This window comes from Anser anser, assembly GCF_964211835.1.
Source record: "Anser anser genome assembly, chromosome: 4".
NCBI classification, from domain to species: domain Eukaryota; kingdom Metazoa; phylum Chordata; class Aves; order Anseriformes; family Anatidae; genus Anser; species Anser anser.
In genome coordinates this window covers 90,158-118,041 of record NC_139724.1, presented here as the reverse complement: position 1 = coordinate 118,041, position 27,884 = coordinate 90,158, and the positions used below count along the sequence as shown (strand labels likewise).

Here is a 27,884-nt window from a genome sequence, read left to right as displayed (position 1 = left end):
AATGTTTTTCTCAGATGTCCATGTGAAAATTTAAAAAAAAAAAAAAAAAAAAAGAAGCTGATGGTGAACACTGACAGAATTGGGTGACACTTTCAAGGTAGAGGGCAAAGAACGTGGAAATTCCTAGTACGTTAGTGTTACTCTGTTAGCAAAACCGACGTACACGCCGCTTGCTGTTCCTAGTTTTTTGGTTTGGCCTGGTTTTCCTTTCAGAAGTCTCCCCGAAGGCCTTTGTGGACAAAACTTTGTCCCGCTTCAGCTTTAAGAATTATCCTAGAAGTAATGAACAAGTGCTTGCAGGGCTTTATGGAACGCTAGTTGTGGTCAGTCAAGAACGACTTGGGAGGCAATTCCTTTCGTGGAATTGTAGAGTGATCGAGAGATCAAGGCCAGCGTTGTGAAGAAATAGTGCCAGGTTATAGTCACAGGTGACTGCCTTCTGAAGGGAACAGAGGCTCCCATCTGCAGACCAGACCATCTTTACTGAGAGCTTTTCTACCTGCCTGGGGCTTGGATCAGGGACGTTGCTAGCGAGCTTACGAGCTTAGTTCAAACTTCAGATTATTCCCTACTCCTGCTCTTTCACGTGGGTACCAACAAGTTTGCAGCAAGAAGTCTGTGTTCAATCAAAATAAATTTCAGGGCCCTGGGAAGATAGCTAGAGGATTCAGAAGCAGGGGTTATCGTCTAGCATTTTGGGATATATTAAACACAGCGTAGCCAGCTGGTCAAAAGAGGTGATTCTCCCACTGTATTTAGCGTTGGCGAAGCCTCTCCTTCAATATTGTGTGCGATTCTGGGCTCTACGATATAAAAAGAACGTTAAGATCCCTGAAAGCGTACAGAGGAGGGCAACAAAGCCGGTAAAAGGATTGGAAGGCACGCCCTGTGTGGACGCTACGGTACTTCTGCTAGCTCCTCGGAATTGTATATAGTCATGAGTAACGCTCCTGATTCTAAATACATAGTCTTTCCCTGCATATAAGCCGAACGCTATTCTACAATCGTTTGCTTCTTCCGGCAGTGGATTCTGTCTTTCAGTGATTTATGGGTACTTTACATGTCCTGGATATTGCTTTCCAGATACCTGGAGCTTGCTAGCTTTTCTGTCTCCCAGACGTGTGGCTGATAGTGGTCTAGTCTTGTGAGCTGTGCTGCCGTGAAGTCTGTCACCTGTTGATGTTGAAGGTACTTTTCTGGAAAGAGGAAGGTGGTTGGTACAGTTTCACACCAGGCCATCAACAAAATCACGTACTCTTTTTATCATCTCCAGACGTGTTTCCTTCGGTGGCTTCTGGACTTTGGTCCATATTGTAGGCCCCGAGAAGGAAGGAGGTTGGCTTTTCATAACCACAGTTTCTTCCAGCTGTTTCAGATGGATTTCATGGTTGATTCTAGTTGAAATGACTGCCTCAGGAAAAAAAAATAACAAAAATGGTAGTCCAAACAACTTATAAAAAAAATAAAAATAAAAAACAAACGAAAACACCGCTCCCATTTCCTCACAGCTTATTCATTTGCTGTGGTATCTTCTTTATGGAAAGAAGTGTCCTTTCCTTCCCAAGCTGTAAAGGAAGAGTTCAGGTACTCTTCACTTGTGCGCTTTAATCTGTGACGTGTTTGTTCGCATAGAACTTCTGGGAAGTTTGGCGGTAGAGTTTAGGGTTTACATGTTAGGTAAACAGAAGTATCGCTCAACTCAGAACATAGTTAAATAAAAGTACAATATTTATTTAAAATGAATAAGTGTGTGTCTATAGTCTTGTGTCCTTTCTTTGCAGAACTCAATAGTTAGCCTTTATACATATTTCTAAGTTGCCCGGTTTATCAGTGTACAACACAGCATTCGGGAATATCATCTGAGATTTTAGGTGAAGAGGACTGTCCTTTGTTCAGTTGTGCACTCTTGTGTGTCAGCCCTGATTCTGAACCGTATAAAAGCTGGAAACTTCTTTCCGGTTTTCTCTCTAACCTCACTGAAGTGTGGGTACTTCCCAGCGTACGTGATGCTATTCAGCATGTGGATATTCTGTTTCCTCACACTAGCTACAATTCCGGTGAAGTTACGCATCTTGAGCCTGCATGTTAGTGTTTCATCCTTTCAGTTCCACAAAAGGAGGGTTCAGTGGAAGTTTTGAATCCTGTAGAGTGGAATACAGGTTTTTAGCCTCAAAGGCTTTAGTTCTTTTTCCCTGGTGAGCTTTGGAACAGAAGATATGTAACATTAACAGTTTTTTATTATTCATTTCAGGACTCTTTGACAGCCCTCCTGGATCCGATGATGCAAAGCTCACTGACATATCCTACCCAGGAGACCAACAATCGGTGACGTTTGGAACCAAATCCCAGGTGGGAAACATAAGTGATCAAAGTGGAGCAAGAATTCGTGTTGAGCATGGGGATTCAAATAACAAGTGCATTTTCGGGAACTGGCTCTATCCTTCATCGCAGGTGAAAGCAGCTCTGTGGGCCCTCCAAGGAGGCACCTCTGCAGTGATTGCAAGTGGAACCCACCCAAAGATCTCGGGTCGTGTCATCACAGGTGTTGTGGAAGGGAAGAAAGTTGGAACTTTTTTTTCAGAGGTAAAACCTGCAGGTGAGTACGGAAGTAACATGTACATTGGGAGCTGTAGAGATTTCCTGGAAGTTTAGGGTCAAAATTTGGCTAGGCCTGCCTGTTCAACAAATGGGAAACTACGCTCTGCTTGACAAACAGCTTTTGAAAGGTAACTTTTAATGTTGGAATAGAACATCTTGAATCGTCTGCTCGGGTTCCTTCCAGCTGATGACTTGCTGCATCAGACTTGCATTCAAAGAACTGGGTAGAATTTGTATTGCTTTTAGTCTTAGAGGTTATCATCTATTATTGAAGATTCCAGGGTGAAAGCGTGCATATAGAATGTACGGCTGAACTAAGATAGTGTGTAGTTTGGGTTTTTGTCGTAAGTTCTTTTAATGACTCGGTCTTTTGTTACCGTATGCAGGAATGTTTTCCTGCCTCTGTGTTGCTGTGACAATGTAACAAGGGCCGCAGAAAGTCAGACCAAAGATCGGTGGTCTTAGCAGAATGGAACGAGTATAGAGCGATACTTGTGACTTGCACTTTAAGACAAGCCAATGCCTTTGAGTATAAAAACGCTTAATGTGTTTCTTGTAAAAATCGGCCATATCCTTTGAACCCATGTAAACACTTAGCATCCGTGGGTCACAGCAGTCACGAGCCTTAACTAGGTATTGTGCGTAAACTCTGGAGCTAGCACTATGTGGAGAACTGCTTCCTTTATTTTGTGTGTGTTTGTGGGCAGGAGGAGCGTTGAAGTTTGCTTCCTGCTAGCTTTTGATGCCCCCGCCTTCTGTATGGAAAGAGAACACGGGTGATCGATCTCTGTTCAACTTCTATGATATGAGACATCGTCTTTTCCCTCATCGTCTCTTTGTCACATGAAAAAGGTTTTTTCTTAGTCCTTTTCTACAGAAACTGTTCCAAAAGTTTGGCGATCCCTGTTTCTCTTGGCTGAAACTGTTTTTATTCTACTGTGACCTTTTTAAGATAGGCAAAAATAAAATTCTGTGTAGCATCCAAGATGCAAATGAACCTTCAGTTTATGAGATAGCAAGGCTAACTTTGAGTTTTGATCAGACTGGTGATGTTTCTTGTTGCCTTTCCTAGGCCTTTTCCAAAAGCTTAAACGTGTAAGTTGCTCTTCGACGCTGATGAGCACTGAGGTGATGTTTTCATAGGATTATGTGCAGTACCGAGGCCTGATTTCCCCTTTTGCCTCTGCATTTCTTCACGTTTATCTGCTTTGAATTGTGCTTGCTATTTGGTTGCATAGCGGCTGCAAAGGAATCACAGGCTGGTTGAGGTCGGAAGGACCTCCAGAGGTCACCCGGTCCAACACCCCTGCTCAAGCAGAGCCACCCAGATCTGGTTTTCCAGGACCACGTCCAGACAGGTTTTGAAACCTCACAAAGACCGTGACTCCACGACCTCCCTGGGCAGCCTACGCTAGTGCTCAGTCACCCTCACAGCGAAAAAGTATTTACTGATGTTCAGGAAACCACAGGAGGGGAACATCCTATGTTTCGGCCTGTGTCTGTTGCCTCCTTTTTTGTTCCTTGGGTACCAGTTAGAAAAGTCTGGCTTTGTCTTCCTTCCACCCTCCCTTCGTGTATTTACAGACATCGATGAGATCCCCTCCAAGCCTCCTCTTCTCCAGGCCGAACGGTCCCAGCTCTCCCAGCCTGTCCTCATAGGAAAGGTGCTTCAGTCCCTTACCGTCCTCGTGGCCCTCCGTTGGACTCTTTGCAGTGTGTCCAGGTCCCTCCTGTACTGGGAGGCCCAGGCCCAGCACTCCAGGTGCGGCCTCACCGTTCCTGAGCAGAGGCGGAGGATCGCCTTTCTTGACCTGCTGGCAATACTTTGCCTAATGCCACCCAGGATACCCTCAGCTGCTTTTGCAGCAAAGGCACATTGCTGTTTCGTGTTCAAGTTGGCGTCCACCAGGAAACTTAGCTCCTTTTCCGAGAAGTTCCTTTCTGGGAAAAAGTGCGATATCAGCGCTTTTCACTTTGTCCTACTGCAATAAATTTGTATCAGCTATAAAGCTTTTCATCTTGTAACCCCACGTCTCAGACTATTACAAGTATGGTGAACAGCAAAAGTAAAGGTGAAATCTTACTGCGACCCTTCCTCTACCATGGAACGTGGTTACTCCCATTCTTTCTTTTGTCTTCTGTCTTCCAAAACACACTTGAAATAGTCAGGTAACTTTTTAAAATGAACTCTTATCTCCTCGCGTGTGTCACTTTTTTTCAAAGAACACGAAAATACGCTCTACTTTATAAAGTATGACCTCGCTTTAAAAAGCTGTTTTAACGCTCCTTAATTAAGCCTTCTTAATCAAGTGTCCGCTAGTTCTTTTCTTACCTCCTGTTATTTTCCTTAATGTGGGAATTCCTGCTCTGGCAATTTCTGTAGGACGCTTCTGAAATAGAAGTCCGGGCCTATTAGTCACATTTCAAGTCATCTGTCCTACAGACAATTTCAAGAGAGTTAAAAATGAAAACGTAGCTTATCCGTGAGCTACTTGAGAACTCCTTAGTGAAATGCTGCGTGAGCCTTTTGACTTGTTACTTCTGCTTCTGTTTCAAAACTTGTTCTGTATCGTTTCAGTTTGAGACAGGTTCTTTGATATCCACGCCAAGAAGAAAACCTTTCTTCTGTAGGAACCCTTCAGTGTGCACAGGGAGAGGCGTGGAGAGAGCAGCTATTCTGCAAGCTGTTACTCAGGCCGCTTTTGGCTTCCAGCGCTGTTTGTACATTCCCGTGTTGTTTTGCAATCTTTTCTCTTTTCGTTAGTTGTCTAATTAAACTTTTTCAAAGGATGCCTCCCTGTTTTCAGTTTTCTCCTAAATCTCTCCTGAGATTTAGCCGTCCTTGTATTCTTTTGCTCTTTGTCAAGTCTCTTTGATACAAGCTGTGTGCAGCTTTGATACGAGCTTGTTTGTCCCCTGTGACCTGGATGATCTTGCTGAATCTCCGTGATGCCTTGAAAAGGGCTGTGCTCGGGGACCGTGGCAGCATTTTGGTATCTGATACAGATTTTCCTGTTCTGGCATACAGTGAATTTCTTTGATATGTCTATTAGGACCGTACCTGTTTTCCTGCTTTGAGTAAAGAGTTGGAAGATGAAAGGTTAGCGTTCGTTTCCTCCCACATGGGCTGTAACCTTTGTCTGCGTGTCTTGTGGTTGTGTTTTGTTTGTTTGTTTGTTTGTTTTGGCAGGCCCTCCAGCAGAGCAGCAGGGTGAAAGGGCTCGAGCTGGTGGCAGGACCCTGGCAGCTCTGCAGCCTGAGCAGGTGAGAGAACAGTATGTGCTCACTCTTTAAGGTTGGGAACACGTGGCAAGCCTTAAAATACAGGTTTATAACACAAATGGGTCCTGGAAAAAATCAGCTGGCTCCAAGCATCCAGGGAGTCAAGACGGCGGGAAGATGTGTCAGTAGAAATGAGCTGAAGTGAGCCAGATGTCAAACACCACGGACTTCATATAAGGATGCAGTTCAGAAACTTTTCTCTTTCAGAGAGCGGAGATTGATTATCGTCTTGCTGACTTGTTACCTGATCAGAGAGAAGAAATTCTCTTGGCAAACGAGAAGGACTTAGAAGAAGCTGAAAATAAAGGTAATATTATGGGTCCTTTCATGGTACTCCTGTTGTCGTGAGCTTTTCTGGGCCTCAAAGGAAATGAGCAGAACTAGAATATTCCGTCACCTGCAATTGGATATTACGGCTGTCACAGGTTAGTGAGCCCAGGACTTTGAGAGCTTGTCGGTGGAAACAGCTGCAGCTTCCATAATTACATGAGAGATGTCTTCATCAGAGAAGACAGAGAGGCCTTTGAAAACAGCAACCCACGGCATTGTTTAAAAAAAAAAAAAAAATCTAAATAAATAAATAAATAGCGTTTCCTTTTGCCAAAGGAGGCTCGCTTTAGGAATTGAATATAGCAAGTATCTGCCCTGTTATCGTCATGTATGAAATAGCATGAGTATCTCCCGGGCTGGTTAACGTGATGTTTGGCCCCTGTGGGGAAGGTTGTTACTGAAAAATGATGCTTTCCGGAACGAACCATATTACCTTCTGACCGAGGAAAGTACAGTTCAGGCAGCATAGACTAAATCCGTTCTCTTGCGTTCGAGGGGTGCATCGAGAAGCTGGTCTTGGGTTAGAAAATGTGTGAAACTGGCACGTCGCAAACTGTAATGCAGAGAGATCTTTGATAACAAAAGCGTATTTCTGTTGGTGAGTTACTGGAAGGCTGCAAGAAGTCTTGCCTCAAAAGACTCTTCTGAAATGAATTCTGTTGCCATCCCAGTTTTTTTTTTTTCTACGGGCACATTCTTGGGACTTGCTTCTGCAATGTCGAGAGTTATTCAGGGTTGGTTTTTGATACCCAGCGTAGAGAAGGAGTTAGCTTACGTTCAGGTGCTGCGGTTTCTGCACGTGTCTTATAACGTAGGTTCCCTGCTTAACTTGCAATTTATGAGGTTCCTACCAATGAGCACTTTCCTGTCCATGCCGAACGCAGCTGAGTTGCAGGCTACCATTAAACATCAAATGTTTGATATAGATTGCTAATAGCAAATCGCAACTGTTAAGAATATATGCTAAAAAAAATTAGCACAGAAAGTAGAAGCTCTAGGCTGTGAGTGGTCTGTCCCATACTGATACTGCATGTTTGCACCGAGGCAGAATGATTGCTTTCACTCGCTTGTGGAGCGATGAGTCTAGGCTCTCACTGCTAGTATTTTTAGCAAGACTGATTGAGCATTTCTCTAACATATGAGCAAGTGTTTGAGGAGCAAGTGATGGGTATGGGCACTTAGAAAGAGACTGCCAAAGGGCAGCTTCCTATTTTATAACTGAATTTTGTGAGCGTTGGTCCTCGTTTCATACTGAAGGGGAGTAGGCTCTAGTGAAGGGAGTATGTTCACGTGAAAGGAAAAGGCACTAGTCTCCCTCGTCTGCCATTATTACTTCCTTGCTGCTAGCTCTGTTCTTCATAGAAAGCCAGCATGTTTCCTCGTCACATTCTAGTCTGCCTGCCTAGACTTCAGCCTTTGCCTCCTGGGTCTCTTGCCTTGCATAGACAATCTCTCCCCTTCTCCTCTTCTTCTTCATCTCATTTGTAAACCTTTTATCAGGCTGATTCTTACTGGCTCCCCACCCCCCGACCTTTTTCTTTTTTTTCTATTTTTTTTCTATTTCTATTTTTTCCTTTTTTCTATTTTTTTTTTTTTACAGACTTAGGATGGCTTGTCTTGTTAGTTACTTTTCTTCCTGCCAGCCCCCAGCCTCAAGTTCTCCGATGCGACTTCAGAGGATCATCTTTGATACCTCCGCATCTGAATAATACGGTTTCTGTCCCATGCTGTAGCTGACGGCAGGACGGACTCTGAGTGCAGAGGAGAGGTTGCTTCCTCCCTGGTTTCCTATTGCGTCCCATACTGGTTTGGGTAAGCAATTTCAGAGGAAATTTGACTTCTCCGTGGAGCAGCGTGCGCCTGACAGCTAGCTGGAGACAGCACACACGGCATTGAGTCAGCGCTCCGAGTGCGGTCCTGAGTTGCAGTAAAGGTAAAACAATTGCAGACTGACAGTTTAGGTTCTAAGGAGCATCTACAGATAGCACGTTTGCCTCTGATGCTTAAAAGGCGAGGGTCCGAGATCACATTTCACGGACTGCTTCCTAGAGATTTCAAGAATTGCAATCGTTCTGAAGCACAGCCGCGCTCCGTTATTGTTTAAAGGGAACAACTGCCTTGAGACCCGTTACGTGGGAGGGAACCGGGGGCGGAAGTGACGTCAGGGCGTGCCCTCACCGAGGGCCAAAACGGCTCCGTGATTGGCTGGACCGTGAGGGCGGATGCGGTGTCCGAGCGAGCCGTCAGTGAGGGCGGGAGCATTCCGTGATTGGCTGGGAACCCAGGGCGGAAGCGGCGTCACGGCTAGCCTTCACTCAGGGCGGAAACGCTCCGTGATTGGCTCGGAGGAGCCCAGGGCGGAGGTGCCGTGCAGGGCTTGCCGGCGCTATGGGCGGCAGCGGCCGGGTCGGGCCGCCGAGGCGCGGTGCCGGTGCCGCCCCGGGCACGGAGTAGCGCGCACCCCGAGCACACGGCGCTTGCCAGCTTTACGGGAGCAGGTTATGTAGCGGGGCTACATAACACAGAACAGCTTCAGCTGTCGGGGGAGGGGAAGGCGACGGGGTCTGGCCGCGATGCCGGGGCAGCGGGAGCCTCTCCGGCTGCCGAGCTTCAACCTGCCGCACAGCTCAGCTCAGCGCCGCGCAGCCGTTTCCTCGCCGCCTGAGTCCCCCCCCTCCGGGAAAGGCGGGAGAATCGGGGGTGGGGTGGGTAAAGCGTGCGCGTTGAGATAAAGACAGTTTAATAGGACAGCAAATTAAGAGAAAGTAACGACAACAGCGTGTACGCACACGCAAAGCTACCGCCGCGCGCGTGTCCGGTTGCCCGGCCGGTTCCTGAGCAGCGGCCGTCCTTCCCAGTTCCGGACGCCCCTTCGCGGCCAGCTCGGGTCGCCGTCCCGGTCGCGTCTCCTCCCGGCTCCCGGAGCAGACAAAGCGTCTCCCCTCCGGCCCGAGCGCGCTCAGCGCTCGCAGCCCCTCCTCGTGCGGCGGCTCCGCTCCCCCTTCTGCCGCGCCCGGCCGGCCGCCCGGGCCTTCCTTGCCGACGAGAGCGGCCCGGCCGGCCGCGCGCAGGTCCCGCGGCGCTGCTCGGTGCCGCCGGGGCGGGCGGCCCGGGGCCCCGGCCAATGAGGCGGCGGGCGGCGGCGCGGCTCCGGGGAGAGGGGCGGGGCATGCAAATCACGCCGGAGGGGAGGGGAGGGGAGGGAGGGCGGGCGGGCGAAGGGGCGGGGCGAACGCCCAGAGGAGGCCGAGCTGCGCCAATCAGCGCGGAGCGGAGGTCGGGCGCAGGGGCTCGGTGGGCGGGGCACGCGGGCGGCGAGCCGCGGGGAGGGAGAGGCGGTGCCGGGGGCGGGGCATGCAAATTCCGCGCGGGGCCGAGCGAATCGGGCGCGCGGGGGCCCGAAGGGGCCGCTGGGAGGCCCCGGCGACGCGGCGGCGGGGCGCTCGGGGGTCGCGGCTGCGAGCGGAGCGCCCGAGAGTGGGCGAGGGCGGCGGGTTGAGCCCCGGGAGGGCGGGGGCGGGCGGTGGAGCAGCGGCCGTGAGGTGGGGGCGGTGGGCGCGGGAGGGGGTGCGTGTGTGCGAGGGTGAGTGAGCGCCGCTGCGCTTCAATGGCCGGCAGTAGTGGCGCGGAGGGTGGCGCAGTAAGCGGGGCGTTGCAGGGGCTTCCGGCGCCTGCCAGTGAATCGGCAGAGTAATTAGGCCCGGGCCCTTCCGTCACGGGATGTTCGCAGTTTCGGTTGGCTAGATGGAAAGGGACCCTGGCGTCCGTATCTGCATCCTTGATCGTAGTAGCAGGAGTTTTGACGGCCCTTGGTTGTTGCATTATCCCCTGTGTAAAAGGACTGGTACAGCGGCTCACTGAAACTGCACTATCGAAAGAAATGACCGTGGAGCCACCACCTTACTCACGTAAGGCGATGATATTAGAGGGGATGGAAAGCAAAGAAGGTGAAGAAGAGGAAGAGATCTACCAAATTACACCGCAGAGAAAAGTTTTGCAAAAATCAACAGTTTATAAAGAAGAAAAGGGGGGAATTGTGGGAATAAAAATGTTGTTTTTGCAGAGTTACGTTGTTTAGAGGGAAGGAATGCGGTGTTGAGATAGGCTCGCAGTGATAAGAAAGCTTAACGGACAACCTTGTAAAATGCAGACAACCGGACCCCTCAGAGCAGCTAGGTGAAAATCACGGCGTCAAGTCAGATCAGTGAAGAAACATTACCGCTTCAAACAGTAAAAAAGTCAAAAGAAATTTGAAATTGAACAGGCCGGCAACTGAAGGCCACGTAGTGTCTGTGAAGCGTCGGATAGGTTGTGAACCCGGAATACCCAGTCAGTGGGGAAACAGGGGAGGGTCCCGGTCGTCGAGAAAGAAAGTACACAAACCGCACTGTGTGACTAGTAGGCGCGCTCCTGCTTGTGGGACGCGTGCCATTGCGACCGCGAATAAATTACTGCTTCACTGAGACCCTCGCCTGAGCCTAAGCTACTGGCTACGGAGTGTTTCTCACGCTCCCTGCGCGTAATCCTGGCTACAATATACCGCGTTATCGAAGGTGCCTTTTAAACAACAGTGATAGAAACTCAGGGGGCGATAGTACTGACCCTGGGTGTGGAATTATCCACGCAGGGAATAATCCACGCTGCACCAAATATGGTAGCCACAGGAACGCTAATATACATAGCGCGTGCCAGATGCGACGTGAGAATCCTGCACCTGGATGGCCTGTCCCAAATGGCGAGAGGTGGTACTGGCTACGTGGCAATAAAGCCAGGAAGGTGTTGCCCCTGGGATGGAAGGGAGCTTGCACCCTGGAGGCAGTAATTCCAAACGTGACTATTATTGAAGACCCACAAAGCCAAAGCCCCCTTGAGACCACACGCAGGATTAAGCGGACTCCAGACAATTCTCTAGTAAAATTCTCTAGTATTTCACAGCTTTGCAAGGTGGTTTTTACCTCGGTGAGGGGTGGGTGAATTAGAAAAAGCTATTGCAAATATCTCCGCTATAACTGAAGAACTAGAAAATAAGTTTGATAAGTTTGCAAAAATAGCACCGTAGAATCGAATAGTATTAGATTCATTAATAACCTCATAAGGAGGAGCGTGCACTGTAATTAATGCTAGTTGCTGTATAGATGTAGATCAAACGGGACGGATTTGACTGATATTTGGGGGGAAAAAAAGGTATACTGGGGGGGCGTGGGGGGGGGGGGGAAAGATCCTACATAGAGTAGCTCAATGTGACAGTTCCTGGGCATTTAGAAACATGTGGGAGAAACTAACTTCGTGGTTACCTGAACAGAATTGGCTCAAACAACTATTTGTTGGTATTGTAAAAATAATGGCGTTGTACGCCTCCCATCCCCCGTGACATCCGAAGAAGACTATTGCGCCTTAACGTTGGAGAAACTCAAGAGCGCGGTACGTGAAGAGGTGCAAAAACAACAGTAGGAGTAAGGAAAGGAGAGGAGGGAGCTGTGAGAAACTAAGTTGTGTTTTTGCAGTAGAGAACTAATTTTCTGTATTCCGAGGTAGTTGTGCAGTCATAATGAGGAGAAACGCCACGTGGGTAAGCGGACAGTAGGCGGCCTCACTGTTCCGAAATAAGGCAGAAGCTTGAGGAAAAACAGGTTGAGCAGCGTGGGCACGGTAAAACAAAGATCACAGGTTCCTGAAACATAAGAAAGGAAAAAAAAAAAAAAGGAAATAAGAAGGGAGAAATTAAAGGGTTGAAAAAGAAGTAAAATTGTACATACATGGTACATACAGGGGAGGGGATCAGGTGTCGGGGAACAGGGACTAAAAGTTGATGCTGTGCTTACTGCAATGCGCTCCTGATCGGCAGGACGCCCGCCACTGCAACCGCGAATAAAATAGCCTCAGAGAAGATCGCGTGTCAAGAAAATTATTTGAGATGTTTCTCGCAGACAGACTTGACGAGAGAGGACCAAGAACACCCGCGCCTTCTTTAAAAAAAAAATAAACAAACAAACAAACAAAAAAAAAGGCAGCACAGGGGCAGCCTCAGGGTCGCCTTCCCACAGGGAAGCGGCGCCGTGATTGGCTGGACCGCGAGGGCGGATGTGGCGTCACGGCTAGCCTTAACTCAGGGCGGAAACGCTCCGTGATTGGCTCGGAGGAACGCAGGGCGGAGGTGCCGTGCAGGGCTTGCCGGCACTATGGGCGGAAGCTGTCGGGCCGGGCCGGGCCGCCGCGGCGCGGTGCCGCAACGAGGTTGGTGGTCGGCGCCGCCCCGGGCCGAGCCGGGCCGGGCCGGGAGGGGGCGAGGCGGCGGGCGGTTGGGGCGCCACGCGGTCGGCGGCTTCTGCGGAAACGGCCCTTGTGCGGGGCGGGGGCGGCGCCGCGCCGGAGCGGAGCGGAGCGGGCGTGCGGCGGGGTCCGCACTGCGCGGGGCTTCGGAGGGCTGGGGGAGAGGGGGGCGAAGCGGCGCGGGGGGGGGCGGCTGCGTGCGCTTGGCCGACTCCCCTCTGGGTCGGATGGACTGCTCCGTCCCGCGGCATGCTGGGAGCTGTAGTTCTGTGGCGCGCGGCCGGTCTTTCCCCGAGCCGGGGCCGGGGCCGGGGCCGGGCCGTGCGCGCCGGGAGGCGCAGGTTGCCGCTGGCTGCGAGCGCGGCTGCCGGCGGTGAGGCGAGCGAGAGCCTTCGGGGGCGCTTCCCCGGAGCGTCGGGCCGGGAGGGGTGGGGGCTGCGGCGGCCGGGCGCGGGTCCTCGCTGCGCTCGATCGTCGGGCTGCGCCTCGGAGGTTTTCCTCCCCCCGCGCGCTGACGGCCGGCTCTCTCCTTTCCCTGCGGCTCACCAGGGCAGAAGCAGCTCCCCGCCGCTGGGACCCCCGCGGGGTTTGTCGCCGAGCGAAGGTGGCGCGGCAGCTGAAGGGAGGAAAGCTGCAGCTGGCGTGCTGCAGTCGCAGGTTTCCCAGGAGAAAGAGCAGCCCGTCTGTCCCAGCTGTCCGGGTAAGTCGCAGCGACCTCCGGGTGAAATCCGGGCGTGAAGGGGATTTTGGTGGCTCTCTTAGACGGCTAGCCCTACCAAAGGTCGCATCGGTTACAAAAGGTAGTAGTAACCTTGCAGTTTGTGTGTTCCGTAGCGTCTGTAGCACAATAAACTGGCAGGTGAAGGAATGAGCGGGTACAAATACACGTGACTCTACAGCTGAGCTTTTCTACCTGCCTGGGGCTTGGATCAGGGACATTGCTAGCGAGCTTACGAGCTTAGTTCAAACTTCAGATTATTCCCTACTCCTGCTCTTTCACGTGGGTACCAACAAAGTTGCAGCAAGAAGTCTGTGTTCAATCAAAATAAATTTCAGGGCCCTGGGAAGATAGCTAAAGGATTCAGAAGCACGGGTTATCGTCTAGCATTTTGGGATATATTAAACACAGCGTAGCCAGCTGGTCAAAAGAGGTGATTCTCCCACTGTATTTAGCGTTGGCGAAGCCTCTCCTTCAATATTGTGTGCGATTCTGGGCTCTACAATATAAAAAGAACGTTAAGATCCCTGAAAGCGTACAGAGGAGGGCAACAAAGCCGGTAAAAGGATTGGAAGGCACGCCCTGTGTGGACGCTACGGTACTTCTGCTAGCTCCTCGGAATTGTATATAGTCATGAGTAACGCTCCTGATTCTAAATACATAGTCTTTCCCTGCATATAAGCCGAACGCTATTCTACAATCGTTTGCTTCTTCCGGCAGTGGATTCTGTCTTTCAGTGATTTATGGGTACTTTACATGTCCTGGATATTGCTTTCCAGATACCTGGAGCTTGCTAGCTTTTCTGTCTCCCAGACGTGTGGCTGGTAGTGGTCTAGTCTTGTGAGCTGTGCTGCCGTGAAGTCTGTCACCTGTTGATGCTGAAGGTACTTTTCTAGAAAGAGGAAGGTGGTAGGTACAGTTTCACACCAGGCCATCAACAAAATCACGTACTCTTTTTATCATCTCCAGACGTGTTTCCTTCGGTGGCTTCTGGACTTTGGTCCATATTGTAGGCCCCGAGAAGGAAGGAGGAGGTTGGCTTTTCATAACCACAGTTTCTTCCAGCTGTTTCAGATGGATTTCATGGTTGATTCTAGTTGAAATGACTGCCTCAGGAAAAAAAAACAACAAAAATGATAGAAACTGTTCCAAAAGTTTGGCGATCCCTGTTTCTCTTGGCTGAAACTGTTTTTATTCTACTGTGACCTTTTTAAGATAGGCAAAAATAAAATTCTGTGTAGCATCCAAGATGCAAATGAACCTTCAGTTTATGAGATAGCAAGGCTAACTTTGAGTTTTGATCAGACTGGTGATGTTTCTTGTTGCCTTTCCTAGGCCTTTTCTAAAAGCTTAAACGTGTAAGTTGCTCTTCGACGCTGATGAGCATTGGGGTGATGTTTTCATAGGATTATGTGCAGTACCGAGGCCTGATTTCCCCTTTTGCCTCTGCATTTCTTCACGTTTATCTGCTTTGAATTGTGCTTGCTATTTGGTTGCATAGCGGCTGCAAAGGAATCACAGGCTGGTTGAGGTCGGAAGGACCTCCAGAGGTCACCCGGTCCAACACCCCTGCTCAAGCAGAGCCACCCAGATCTGGTTTTCCAGGACCACGTCCAGACAGGTTTTGAAACCTCACAAAGACTGTGACTCCACGACCTCCCTGGGCAGCCTACGCTAGTGCTCAGTCACCCTCACAGCGAAAAAGTATTTACTGATGTTCAGGAAACCACAGGAGGGGAACATCCTATGTTTCGGCCTGTGTCTGTTGCCTCCTTTTTTGTTCCTTGGGTACCAGTTAGAAAAGTCTGGCTTTGTCTTCCTTCCACCCTCCCTTCGTGTATTTACAGACATCGATGAGATCCCCTCCAAGCCTCCTCTTCTCCAGGCCGAACGGTCCCAGCTCTCCCAGCCTGTCCTCATAGGAAAGGTGCTTCAGTCCCTTACCGTCCTCGTGGCCCTCCGTTGGACTCTTCGCAGTGTGTCCAGGTCTCTCCTGTACTGGGAGGCCCAGGCCCAGCACTCCAGGTGCGGCCTCACCGTTCCTGAGCAGAGGCGGAGGATCGCCTTTCTTGACCTGCTGGCAATACTTTGCCTAATGCCACCCAGGATACCCTCAGCTGCTTTTGCAGCAAAGGCACATTGCTGTTTCGTGTTCAAGTTGGCGTCCACCAGGAAACTTAGCTCCTTTTCCGAGAAGTTCCTTTCTGGGAAAAAGTGCGATATCAGCGCTTTTCACTTTGTCCTACTGCAATAAATTTGTATCAGCTATAAAGCTTTTCATCTTGTAACCCCACGTCTCAGACAATTACAAGTATGGTGAACAGCAAAAGTAAAGGTGAAATCTTACTGCGACCCTTCCTCTACCATGGAACGTGGTTACTCCCATTCTTTCTTTTGTCTTCTGTCTTCCAAAACACACTTGAAATAGTCAGGTAACTTTTTAAAATGAACTCTTATCTCCTCGCGTGTGTCACTTTTTTTCAAAGAACACGAAAATACGCTCTACTTTATAAAGTATGACCTCGCTTTAAAAAGCTGTTTTAACGCTCCTTAATTAAGCCTTCTTAATCAAGTGTCCGCTAGTTCTTTTCTTACCTCCTGTTATTTTCCTTAACGTGGGAATTCCTGCTCTGGCAATTTCTGTAGGACGCTTCTGAAATAGAAGTCCGGGCCTATTAGTCACATTTCAAGTCATCTGTCCTACAGACAATTTCAAGAGAGTTAAAAATGAAAACGTAGCTTATCCGTGAGCTACTTGAGAACTCCTTAGTGAAATGCTGCGTGAGCCTTTTGACTTGTTACTTCTGCTTCTGTTTCAAAACTTGTTCTGTATCGTTTCAGTTTGAGACAGGTTCTTTGATATCCACGCCAAGAAGAAAACCTTTCTTCTGTAGGAACCCTTCAGTGTGCACAGGGAGAGGCGTGGAGAGAGCAGCTATTCTGCAAGCTGTTACTCAGGCCGCTTTTGGCTTCCAGCGCTGTTTGTACATTCCCGTGTTGTTTTGCAATCTTTTCTCTTTTCGTTAGTTGTCTAATTAAACTTTTTCAAAGGATGCCTCCCTGTTTTCAGTTTTCTCCTAAATCTCTCCTGAGATTTAGCCGTCCTTGTATTCTTTTGCTCTTTGTCAAGTCTCTTTGATACAAGCTGTGTGCAGCTTTGATACGAGCTTGTTTGTCCCCTGTGACCTGGATGATCTTGCTGAATCTCCGTGATGCCTTGAAAAGGGCTGTGCTCGGGGACCGTGGCAGCATTTTGGTATCTGATACAGATTTTCCTGTTCTGGCATACAGTGAATTTCTTTGATATGTCTATTAGGACCGTACCTGTTTTCCTGCTTTGAGTAAAGAGTTGGAAGATGAAAGGTTAGCGTTCGTTTCCTCCCACATGGGCTGTAACCTTTGTCTGCGTGTCTTGTGGTTGTGTTTTGTTTGTTTGTTTGTTTGTTTTGGCAGGCCCTCCAGCAGAGCAGCAGGGTGAAAGGTCTCGAGCTGGTGGCAGGACCCTGGCAGCTCTGCAGCCTGAGCAGGTGAGAGAACAGTATGTGCTCACTCTTTAAGGTTGGGAACACGTGGCAAGCCTTAAAATACAGGTTTATAACACAAATGGGTCCTGGAAAAAATCAGCTGGCTCCAAGCATCCAGGGAGTCAAGACGGCGGGAAGATGTGTCAGTAGAAATGAGCTGAAGTGAGCCAGATGTCAAACACCACGGACTTCATATAAGGATGCAGTTCAGAAACTTTTCTCTTTCAGAGAGCGGAGATTGATTATCGTCTTGCTGACTTGTTACCTGATCAGAGAGAAGAAATTCTCTTGGCAAACGAGAAGGACTTAGAAGAAGCTGAAAATAAAGGTAATATTATGGGTCCTTTCATGGTACTCCTGTTGTCGTGAGCTTTTCTGGGCCTCAAAGGAAATGAGCAGAACTAGAATATTCCGTCACCTGCAATTGGATATTACGGCTGTCACAGGTTAGTGAGCCCAGGACTTTGAGAGCTTGTCGGTGGAAACAGCTGCAGCTTCCATAATTACATGAGAGATGTCTTCATCAGAGAAGACAGAGAGGCCTTTGAAAACAGCAACCCACGGCATTGTTTAAAAAAAAAAAAAAAAAATCTAAATAAATAAATAAATAGCGTTTCCTTTTGCCAAAGGAGGCTCGCTTTAGGAATTGAATATAGCAAGTATCTGCCCTGTTATCGTCATGTATGAAATAGCATGAGTATCTCCCGGGCTGGTTAACGTGATGTTTGGCCCCTGTGGGGAAGGTTGTTACTGAAAAATGATGCTTTCCGGAACGAACCATATTACCTTCTGACCGAGGAAAGTACAGTTCAGGCAGCATAGACTAAATCCGTTCTCTTGCGTTCGAGGGGTGCATCGAGAAGCTGGTCTTGGGTTAGAAAATGTGTGAAACTGGCACGTCGCAAACTGTAATGCAGAGAGATCTTTGATAACAAAAGCGTATTTCTGTTGGTGAGTTACTGGAAGGCTGCAAGAAGTCTTGCCTCAAAAGACTCTTCTGAAATGAATTCTGTTGCCATCCCAGTTTTTTTTTTTTCTACGGGCACATTCTTGGGACTTGCTTCTGCAATGTCGAGAGTTATTCAGGGTTGGTTTTTGATACCCAGCGTAGAGAAGGAGTTAGCTTACGTTCAGGTGCTGCGGTTTCTGCACGTGTCTTATAACGTAGGTTCCCTGCTTAACTTGCAATTTATGAGGTTCCTACCAATGAGCACTTTCCTGTCCATGCCGAACGCAGCTGAGTTGCAGGCTACCATTAAACATCAAATGTTTGATATAGATTGCTAATAGCAAATCGCAACTGTTAAGAATATATGCTAAAAAAAAATTAGCACAGAAAGTAGAAGCTCTAGGCTGTGAGTGGTCTGTCCCATACTGATACTGCATGTTTGCACCGAGGCAGAATGATTGCTTTCACTCGCTTGTGGAGTGATGAGTCTAGGCTCTCACTGCTAGTATTTTTAGCAAGACTGATTGAGCATTTCTCTAACATATGAGCAAGTGTTTGAGGAGCAAGTGATGGGTATGGGCACTTAGAAAGAGACTGCCAAAGGGCAGCTTCCTATTTTATAACTGAATTTTGTGAGCGTTGGTCCTCGTTTCATACTGAAGGGGAGTAGGCTCTAGTGAAGGGAGTATGTTCACGTGAAAGGAAAAGGCACTAGTCTCCCTCGTCTGCCATTATTACTTCCTTGCTGCTAGCTCTGTTCTTCATAGAAAGCCAGCATGTTTCCTCGTCACATTCTAGTCTGCCTGCCTAGACTTCAGCCTTTGCCTCCTGGGTCTCTTGCCTTGCATAGACAATCTCTCCCCTTCTCCTCTTCTTCTTCATCTCATTTGTAAACCTTTTATCAGGCTGATTCTTACTGGCTCCCCACCCCCCGACCTTTTTCTTTTTTTTCTATTTTTTTTCTATTTCTATTTTTTCCTTTTTTCTATTTTTTTTTTTTACAGACTTAGGATGGCTTGTCTTGTTAGTTACTTTTCTTCCTGCCAGCCCCCAGCCTCAAGTTCTCCGATGCGACTTCAGAGGATCATCTTTGATACCTCCGCATCTGAATAATACGGTTTCTGTCCCATGCTGTAGCTGACGGCAGGACGGACTCTGAGTGCAGAGGAGAGGTTGCTTCCTCCCTGGTTTCCTATTGCGTCCCATACTGGTTTGGGTAAGCAATTTCAGAGGAAATTTGACTTCTCCGTGGAGCAGCGTGCGCCTGACAGCTAGCTGGAGACAGCACACACGGCATTGAGTCAGCGCTCCGAGTGCGGTCCTGAGTTGCAGTAAAGGTAAAACAATTGCAGACTGACAGTTTAGGTTCTAAGGAGCACATACAAATAGCACGTTTGCCTCTGATGCTTAAAAGGCGAGGGTCCGAGATCACATTTCACGGACTGCTTCCTAGAGATTTCAAGAAATGCCATCGTTCTGAAGCACAGCCGCCCTCTGTTATTGTTTAAAGGGAACAAACTGCCTTGAGACCCGTTACGTGGGAGGGAACCGGGGGCGGAAGTGACGTCAGGGCGTGCCCTCACCGAGGGCCAAAACGGCTCCGTGATTGGCTGGACCGTGAGGGCGGATGCGGTGTCCGAGCGAGCCGTCAGTGAGGGCGGGAGCATTCCGTGATTGGCTGGGAACCCAGGGCGGAAGCGGCGTCACGGCTAGCCTTAACTCAGGGCGGAAACGCTCCGTGATTGGCTCGGAGGAGCCCAGGGCGGAGGTGCCGTGCAGGGCTTGCCGGCGCTATGGGCGGCAGCGGCCGGGTCGGGGCGCTGAGGCGCGGTGCCGGTGCCGCCCCGGGCACGGAGTAGCGCGCACCCCGAGCACACGGCGCTTGCCAGCTTTACGGGAGCAGGTTATGTAGCGGGGCTACATAACACAGAACAGCTTCAGCTGTCGGGGGAGGGGAAGGCGACGGGGTCTGGCCGCGATGCCGGGGCAGCGGGAGCCTCTCCGGCTGCCGAGCTTCAACCTGCCGCACAGCTCAGCTCAGCGCCGCGCAGCCGTTTCCTCGCCGCCTGAGTCCCCCCCCTCCGGGAAAGGCGGGAGAATCGGGGGTGGGGTGGGTAAAGCGTGCGCGTTGAGATAAAGACAGTTTAATAGGACAGCAAATTAAGAGAAAGTAACGACAACAGCGTGTACGCACACGCAAAGCTACCGCCGCGCGCGTGTCCGGTTGCCCGGCCGGTTCCTGAGCAGCGGCCGTCCTTCCCAGTTCCGGACGCCCCTTCGCGGCCAGCTCGGGTCGCCGTCCCGGTCGCGTCTCCTCCCGGCTCCCGGAGCAGACAAAGCGTCTCCCCTCCGGCCCGAGCGCGCTCAGCGCTCGCAGCCCCTCCTCGTGCGGCGGCTCCGCTCCCCCTTCTGCCGCGCCCGGCCGGCCGCCCGGGCCTTCCTTGCCGACGAGAGCGGCCCGGCCCGGCCCGGCCGGCCGCGCGCAGGTCCCGCGGCGCTGCTCGGTGCCGCCGGGGCGGGCGGCCCGGGGCCCCGGCCAATGAGGCGGCGGGCGGCGGCGCGGCTCCGGGGAGAGGGGCGGGGCATGCAAATCACGCCGGAGGGGAGGGGAGGGGAGGGAGGGCGGGCGGGCGAAGGGGCGGGGCGAACGCCCAGAGGAGGCCGAGCTGCGCCAATCAGCGCGGAGCGGAGGTCGGGCGCAGGGGCTCGGTGGGCGGGGCACGCGGGCGGCGAGCCGCGGGGAGGGAGAGGCGGTGCCGGGGGCGGGGCATGCAAATTCCGCGCGGGGCCGAGCGAATCGGGCGCGCGGGGGCCCGAAGGGGCCGCTGGGAGGCCCCGGCGACGCGGCGGCGGGGCGCTCGGGGGTCGCGGCTGCGAGCGGAGCGCCCGAGAGTGGGCGAGGGCGGCGGGTTGAGCCCCGGGAGGGCGGGGGCGGGCGGTGGAGCAGCGGCCGTGAGGTGGGGGCGGTGGGCGCGGGAGGGGGTGCGTGTGTGCGAGGGTGAGTGAGCGCCGCTGCGCTTCAATGGCCGGCAGTAGTGGCGCGGAGGGTGGCGCAGTAAGCGGGGCGTTGCAGGGGCTTCCGGCGCTTGCCAGTGAATCGGCAGAGTAATTAGGCCCGGGCCCTTCCGTCACGGGATGTTCGCAGTTTCGGTTGGCTAGACGGAAAGGGACCCTGGCGTCCGTATCTGCATCCTTGATCGTAGTAGCAGGAGTTTTGACGGCCCTTGGTTGTTGCATTATCCCCTGTGTAAAAGGACTGGTACAGCGGCTCACTGAAACTGCACTATCGAAAGAAATGACCGTGGAGCCACCACCTTACTCACGTAAGGCGATGATATTAGAGGGGATGGAAAGCAAAGAAGGTGAAGAAGAGGAAGAGATCTACCAAATTACACCGCAGAGAAAAGTTTTGCAAAAATCAACAGTTTATAAAGAAGAAAAGGGGGGAATTGTGGGAATAAAAATGTTGTTTTTGCAGAGTTACGTTGTTTAGAGGGAAGGAATGCGGTGTTGAGATAGGCTCGCAGTGATAAGAAAGCTTAACGGACAACCTTGTAAAATGCAGACAACCGGACCCCTCAGAGCAGCTAGGTGAAAATCACGGCGTCAAGTCAGATCAGTGAAGAAACATTACCGCTTCAAACAGTAAAAAAGTCAAAAGAAATTTGAAATTGAACAGGCCGGCAACTGAAGGCCACGTAGTGTCTGTGAAGCGTCGGATAGGTTGTGAACCCGGAATACCCAGTCAGTGGGGAAACAGGGGAGGGTCCCGGTCGTCGAGAAAGAAAGTACACAAACCGTACTGTGTGACTAGTAGGCGCGCTCCTGCTTGTGGGACGCGTGCCATTGCGACCGCGAATAAATTACTGCTTCACTGAGACCCTCGCCTGAGCCTAAGCTACTGGCTACGGAGTGTTTCTCACGCTCCCTGCGCGTAATCCTGGCTACAATATACCGCGTTATCGAAGGTGCCTTTTAAACAACAGTGATAGAAACTCAGGGGGCGATAGTACTGACCCTGGGTGTGGAATTATCCACGCAGGGAATAATCCACGCTGCACCAAATATGGTAGCCACAGGAGCGCTAATATACATAGCGCGTGCCAGATGCGACGTGAGAATCCTGCACCTGGATGGCCTGTCCCAAATGGCGAGAGGTGGTACTGGCTACGTGGCAATAAAGCCAGGAAGGTGTTGCCCCTGGGATGGAAGGGAGCTTGCACCCTGGAGGCAGTAATTCCAAACGTGACTATTATTGAAGACCCACAAAGCCAAAGCCCCCTTGAGACCACACGCAGGATTAAGCGGACTCCAGACAATTCTCTAGTAAAATTCTCTAGTATTTCACAGCTTTGCAAGGTGGTTTTTACCTCGGTGAGGGGTGGGTGAATTAGAAAAAGCTATTGCAAATATCTCCGCTATAACTGAAGAACTAGAAAATAAGTTTGATAAGTTTGCAAAAATAGCACCGTAGAATCGAATAGTATTCGATTCATTAATAACCTCATAAGGAGGAGCGTGCACTGTAATTAATGCTAGTTGCTGTATAGATGTAGATCAAACGGGACGGATTTGACTGATATTTGGGGGGAAAAAAAGGTATACTGGGGGGGCGTGGGGGGGGGGGGGGAAAGATCCTACATAGAGTAGCTCAATGTGACAGTTCCTGGGCATTTAGAAACATGTGGGAGAAACTAACTTCGTGGTTACCTGAACAGAATTGGCTCAAACAACTATTTGTTGGTATTGTAAAAATAATGGCGTTGTACGCCTCCCATCCCCCGTGACATCCGAAGAAGACTATTGCGCCTTAACGTTGGAGAAACTCAAGAGCGCGGTACGTGAAGAGGTGCAAAAACAACAGTAGGAGTAAGGAAAGGAGAGGAGGGAGCTGTGAGAAACTAAGTTGTGTTTTTGCAGTAGAGAACTAATTTTCTGTATTCCGAGGTAGTTGTGCAGTCATAATGAGGAGAAACGCCACGTGGGTAAGCGGACAGTAGGCGGCCTCACTGTTCCGAAATAAGGCAGAAGCTTGAGGAAAAACAGGTTGAGCAGCGTGGGCACGGTAAAACAAAGATCACAGGTTCCTGAAACATAAGAAAGGGGAAAAAAAAAAAAAAGGAAATAAGAAGGGAGAAATTAAAGGGTTGAAAAAGAAGTAAAATTGTACATACATGGTACATACAGGGGAGGGGATCAGGTGTCGGGGAACAGGGACTAAAAGTTGATGCTGTGCTTACTGCAATGCGCTCCTGATCGGCAGGACGCCCGCCACTGCAACCGCGAATAAAATAGCCTCAGAGAAGATCGCGTGTCAAGAAAATTATTTGAGATGTTTCTCGCAGACAGACTTGACGAGAGAGGACCAAGAACACCCGCGCCTTCTTTAAAAAAAAAATAAACAAACAAACAAACAAAAAAAAAGGCAGCACAGGGGCAGCCTCAGGGTCGCCTTCCCACAGGGAAGCGGCGCCGTGATTGGCTGGACCGCGAGGGCGGATGTGGCGTCACGGCTAGCCTTAACTCAGGGCGGAAACGCTCCGTGATTGGCTCGGAGGAACGCAGGGCGGAGGTGCCGTGCAGGGCTTGCCGGCACTATGGGCGGAAGCTGTCGGGCCGGGCCGGGCCGCCGCGGCGCGGTGCCGCAACGAGGTTGGTGGTCGGTGCCGCCCCGCCCCGGGCCGGGCCGGGCCGGGCCGGGAGGGGGCCAGGCGGCGGGCGGTTGGGGCGCCACGCGGTCGGCGGCTTCTGCGGAAACGGCCCTTGTGCGGGGCGGGGGCGGCGCCGCGCCGGAGCGGAGCGGAGCGGGCGTGCGGCGGGGTCCGCACTGCGCGGGGCTTCGGAGGGCTGGGGGAGAGGGGGGCGAAGCGGCGCGGGGGGGGGCGGCTGCGTGCGCTTGGCCGACTCCCCTCTGGGTCGGATGGACTGCTCCGTCCCGCGGCATGCTGGGAGCTGTAGTTCTGTGGCGCGCGGCCGGTCTTTCCCCGAGCCGGGGCCGGGGCCGGGCCGTGCGCGCCGGGAGGCGCAGGTTGCCGCTGGCTGCGAGCGCGGCTGCCGGCGGTGAGGCGAGCGAGAGCCTTCGGGGGCGCTTCCCCGGAGCGTCGGGCCGGGAGGGGTGGGGGCTGCGGCGGCCGGGCGCGGGTCCTCGCTGCGCTCGATCGTCGGGCTGCGCCTCGGAGGTTTTCCTCCCCCCGCGCGCTGACGGCCGGCTCTCTCCTTTCCCTGCGGCTCACCAGGGCAGAAGCAGCTCCCCGCCGCTGGGACCCCCGCGGGGTTTGTCGCCGAGCGAAGGTGGCGCGGCAGCTGAAGGGAGGAAAGCTGCAGCTGGCGTGCTGCAGTCGCAGGTTTCCCAGGAGAAAGAGCAGCCCGTCTGTCCCAGCTGTCCGGGTAAGTCGCAGCGACCTCCGGGTGAAATCCAGGTGTGCTCTAGTAACTTTCCTGCACCTCAGGCTCAAAGGCCTATTTGAATTTGCAGAACTGTGAACAGATGAACAGATTGGAGGATTTTTTTTTTTTTTTTGGAAGGAGGCAGTCCCTAAACCGATGCAGTCTAACTGCATCTAAGATGTAGGTTGTTACTTCCATAAGCTATAACGGAACTTTACATGTTTTTTAAATGGAGTCTCATGTGCGTGCGTTTGGCTTGTCCTGATGGCTGGTGTAGGTGATTGCTCACATGACCAAAAACTCCTTGTGCTGATGTTGGATCTGCCCGTTGGTAAAGGACCGCATCCTATATGTTCAGCTTTTTTTCCTTACTGTGTCGTAGTTATTTTATTATTATTTTTTTTTCTGAAAGAAAGGGTGGATTTTTCATTGGTTTCTCTGTGAGCATATCGAACCAGATTGCAGTAAATACACATAAGCGAGTAGGCTGCAGCGCGTACTGGTCAGTATCAGAGTACTACTCTGCTAGCAGAGGAGAGCCAGATGAAGATGTTCAGGGTAAGGGCTTGTTCTGCCTCAAGTTGAATGGAAAGATGCTGAAGTTGAGCATCCCGGGGAATGTTTGTAGGACTATTTTTAGACGACGAAAGTTCAAATGGCTGTCGATGAAGGGGATTTTGTTGGCTCTTTTAGACAGCTATTCCTACCGAAGATCCCATCGGTTACAAAAGGTGGTAACCTTGCAGTTTCTACGGTCTGTAGCAAAATAAACTGGCAGATGAATAAATGAGCAGGCACAAATACAAGTGACTCTATAGCCATGTTGTGGTTTAACGTAGCTGGCAGCTAAGCACCACATAGCCGTTGGCTTGTCCTCCCCTCTCCCTCTCTGGGATGGGGGAGAGAAATGGGAAAGTGAAGCCTGTGGGTTGAGATAAAGACAGCTTATAAAAACAGGAAAATAATAATGATAATAGTACTACTAATAATAATGTGCACAAACAAGTGATGCGCAATGCAATTGCTCACCACCTGCTGACCGATGCCCAGCCTATCCCCAAGCAGCTGGTCCCCCCAGTCCTGCTAGCCACCCCTATATATTGTTTAGCATGACCCCAGATGGTATGGAATACCCCTTTGGCCAGTTTGGGTCAGCTGTCCTGGGTCTGTCCCCTCCCAGCTCCTGCTGCACCCCCAGCCTGCCCGCTGGCAGGACAGAACGAGAAGCTGGAAAGTCCTTGGCCTGGTGTAAACACTGCTCTGCAACAATTAAAACATCAGCATGTTATCAACACTTTCCTCAGCCTAATCCAAAACATAGCACCCTACCAGCTACTAGGAGGAAAATTAACTCTATACTAGCTGAAACCAGGACAAGCTGAGGTTAAATAACCTGCAGTTTCTTCTGTTTTATCTTTCAAAGAATGTTCTTGCTGAGCGCCTGAGCTTTTTGCTCACCTTACCGAGGAAAGGAATGGCTGTGCTTCTTCCCCCCTCATCCCTGTTTTTTTCCTCTTCTCCCTCGATGACAGGGACTTGAAATGTTTTTCTCAGATGTCCATGTGAAAGTTTTAAAGAATGCTAATGGTGAACACTGACAGAATTGGGTGACTTTTTAAAGGTGGAGGGTAAAGAACGTGGAAATTCCTAGTACGTTAATGTTACTTTGTTAACAAAACTGATGTAATAGCCACTTGCTGTTTCTGTTTTTTTGGTTTGGCTTGGTTTTCCTTTCAGTAGTCTCCCGAAAGGCTTTTGTTGACAAAACTTTGTCCTGCTTCAGCTTTAAGAATTATCCTAGAAATAATGAACAAGTGCTTGCAGGGCTTTCCAGAATGCTAATTGTAGTCAGTCAAGAATGACTTGGGAGGCAATTCCTTTCACGTAATCGTAGAGTGGTTTGGGTTGGAAGGGACGCTTAAAGATCATCTAGTCCATCCCCCCTGCCTCGATCAGTGGCGTCTTGCACTAGGTCAGGTTGCTCAAAGCCCCATCCAGCCCAGCTTTGAGTACCTCCAGTAATGAGGCCTCTACAACTTCTCTGGGCAGCCTGTTTCAGTGTCTTACTACCCTCATTGAGAAGAACTTCTTCCTTTTGTTCAATCTAAATCTATCTTCCTTCAGTTTAAAACTTGTCTTGCCTTGTCGCTACAGGCCCTGGTAACAAGTCCTTGCCTGTCTCTTTTGTAAGTCCACTATACGTGTTTAAAGGTAGTAATGAGGTCTCCCCAGAGCCTTCTCTTCTCCGGGCCGAAGTGTGACACAGCCCTTCTCCTGGTGCTGGCTTGCAGGTCAGTGCCGAGCTACCGGAAGGAGGTTTTTATGTACTTTGCTACTTCCTTCAAAGGGAAGTTGAAGTACAGACAAGCTGACTGAGAACACTCCAAAGTGGTAGACGCGAGACGTTTTGTAGGACGCCAGCTCTTTTCCTCTGTGAGCGGAAGGAAAGCTTGTTCGGGCACAGGTATCTAGCACAGAGGGATGCAGCTCTCTCGTTACCACTTTTGCTGACTCCTGAAGTGTTCTATGCGCTGGTCTGATATCCCTGCCCATCTGTGGCAGAAGAGTTTGTCCCTCAGATTGCAGAAGCAGCATTGTGGAATTTAGGTTTTGGAATGTATTGAGATTGTACTCCTGAAATCTGATCTATTTCAAGATACTACCTATCCTTTCAAACCTTGCTTCTCTGAAATCCAAGTCGTTGTCATTACCCCAGAAATACCGAAGGGAGAAATGCTCCATTGAGCAAATTATCAGAAAGACAGAATCAATTTAGGCAAGCCTCTCTCCCGTGGAATTTGTGGATTCCTTAAACTGGCCTGGCAGGAGTATTTGAAGTAAATACTATCCAAGAAAAAATTATTCTCACGTGTCCCCTCAAGACTAGGAGATGGTTACCCAGCAAAATGCTTGCTCGAGGCACGGGCTCAACAGCTGATTAAATAATTGGAGTGTGTGGGATAAAATACTGCAGACAGCACAGTCCACGCGTTTGGTTGTTTAATGCCACTGAGATATGGTTTTATAGCAGAAATGTGTCAGAATTAACAGTAATACAAGGAAACGATGCAAACCTGGAGGTAGGCAGTGAGCTTTGTGAGCAGGGAGTGCTGGTGTGGCCCTGTTCCTCTGACTACACCTGTGCGAATCAAGTAGGGGAAGTGAGTATGGATGTGGTATTTCAGCCCTTTCAGGGAGCTGAACGTCACCTGAAAAGATGACGACATCCCTGCCCTGAAGGACCTGCCCACCACAGTCTGTAGCATTGTGTGCATTTGTAGATTGCTGGGCCTGAGAGTAGGGGACTATGGGATGTTGGGGCTGGGATTTGATTTGGGGATTCCCCCCAGCCCCACAAGCTTAGCTTTTAAGTTAAAGCTTGGAAGTAGAAGAGGGAGTGAGGGAAGAAAAAAGCAAAGCCTTACAGAGCCTCAGCTCCATTGAGGAACGAATAACAGTCTGTCTGCTTCTGGAAGAACTTCCCACTGCTGAGGATAGATGGGGTGGACCCCAAAAACTAGATGGGATTCTGTGTGAGCTGGTAATACTGCCAGCAGGACTCCATAGCTGACGAGAGACATTATTTGTTTTGATGTCCGTCACAATGAAAAATGCTTGTTTCATCCAACCTGGGGAAGTATTATCAAACTCACAGACAGAAACAATATTAGTAAGACTCTATTATACAGTCATTGTGAAAGTTTAGCATAGCGAAGAAACTGTGTGTATAAGGTGAAAAATGGAGTCATACCTCCGAGAAGTCCCAGTTTGTGGTCTTTAATCTTTTTTCTTGTTTTTTTTTGGGGGGGGGGAGGGGAGGGAAGGG

The 27,884-nt window shown here is 50.5% G+C and overlaps 2 protein-coding genes and 1 long non-coding RNA gene across 4 annotated transcripts in view; 2 read left to right on the top strand and 1 right to left on the bottom strand.

The window, feature by feature from the left end:
• The window catches only part of LOC310898764 (uncharacterized protein), a gene marked incomplete at its 5' end in the record, with an annotated part of 75,975 nt that overhangs the window by 42,787 nt on the left and 5,304 nt on the right, over positions 1-27,884 (top strand). The gene's annotated exons all lie outside the window — the stretch shown is intronic.
• On the top strand, positions 713-18,813 carry LOC310898770 (delta-1-pyrroline-5-carboxylate synthase-like). 2 transcript variants are annotated; one of them, XM_083834223.1, is made up of 6 exons: positions 713-1,213; positions 2,252-2,349; positions 2,452-2,596; positions 16,652-16,725; positions 16,951-17,050; positions 18,676-18,813. In XM_083834223.1, exons 1-6 carry the CDS (start codon positions 1,180-1,182, stop codon positions 18,810-18,812), a joined length of 588 nt encoding a protein of 195 aa, XP_083690349.1. In that variant the 5' UTR covers positions 713-1,179; the 3' UTR covers position 18,813. The 2 variants fall into 2 exon arrangements, with proteins under 2 accessions (XP_083690349.1, XP_083690350.1); XM_083834224.1 differs by lacking the exons at positions 16,652-16,725; positions 16,951-17,050; positions 18,676-18,813 and adding exons at positions 5,789-5,862; positions 6,088-7,802 and having other exon boundaries at positions 714-1,213.
• LOC310898780 lies at positions 10,276-12,444 on the bottom strand. Its single transcript, XR_014583707.1, has 2 exons — positions 12,033-12,444; positions 10,276-11,881 (listed from the first exon to the last, which is right to left on the bottom strand). It is a non-coding gene; the product is annotated as an uncharacterized lncRNA (long non-coding RNA).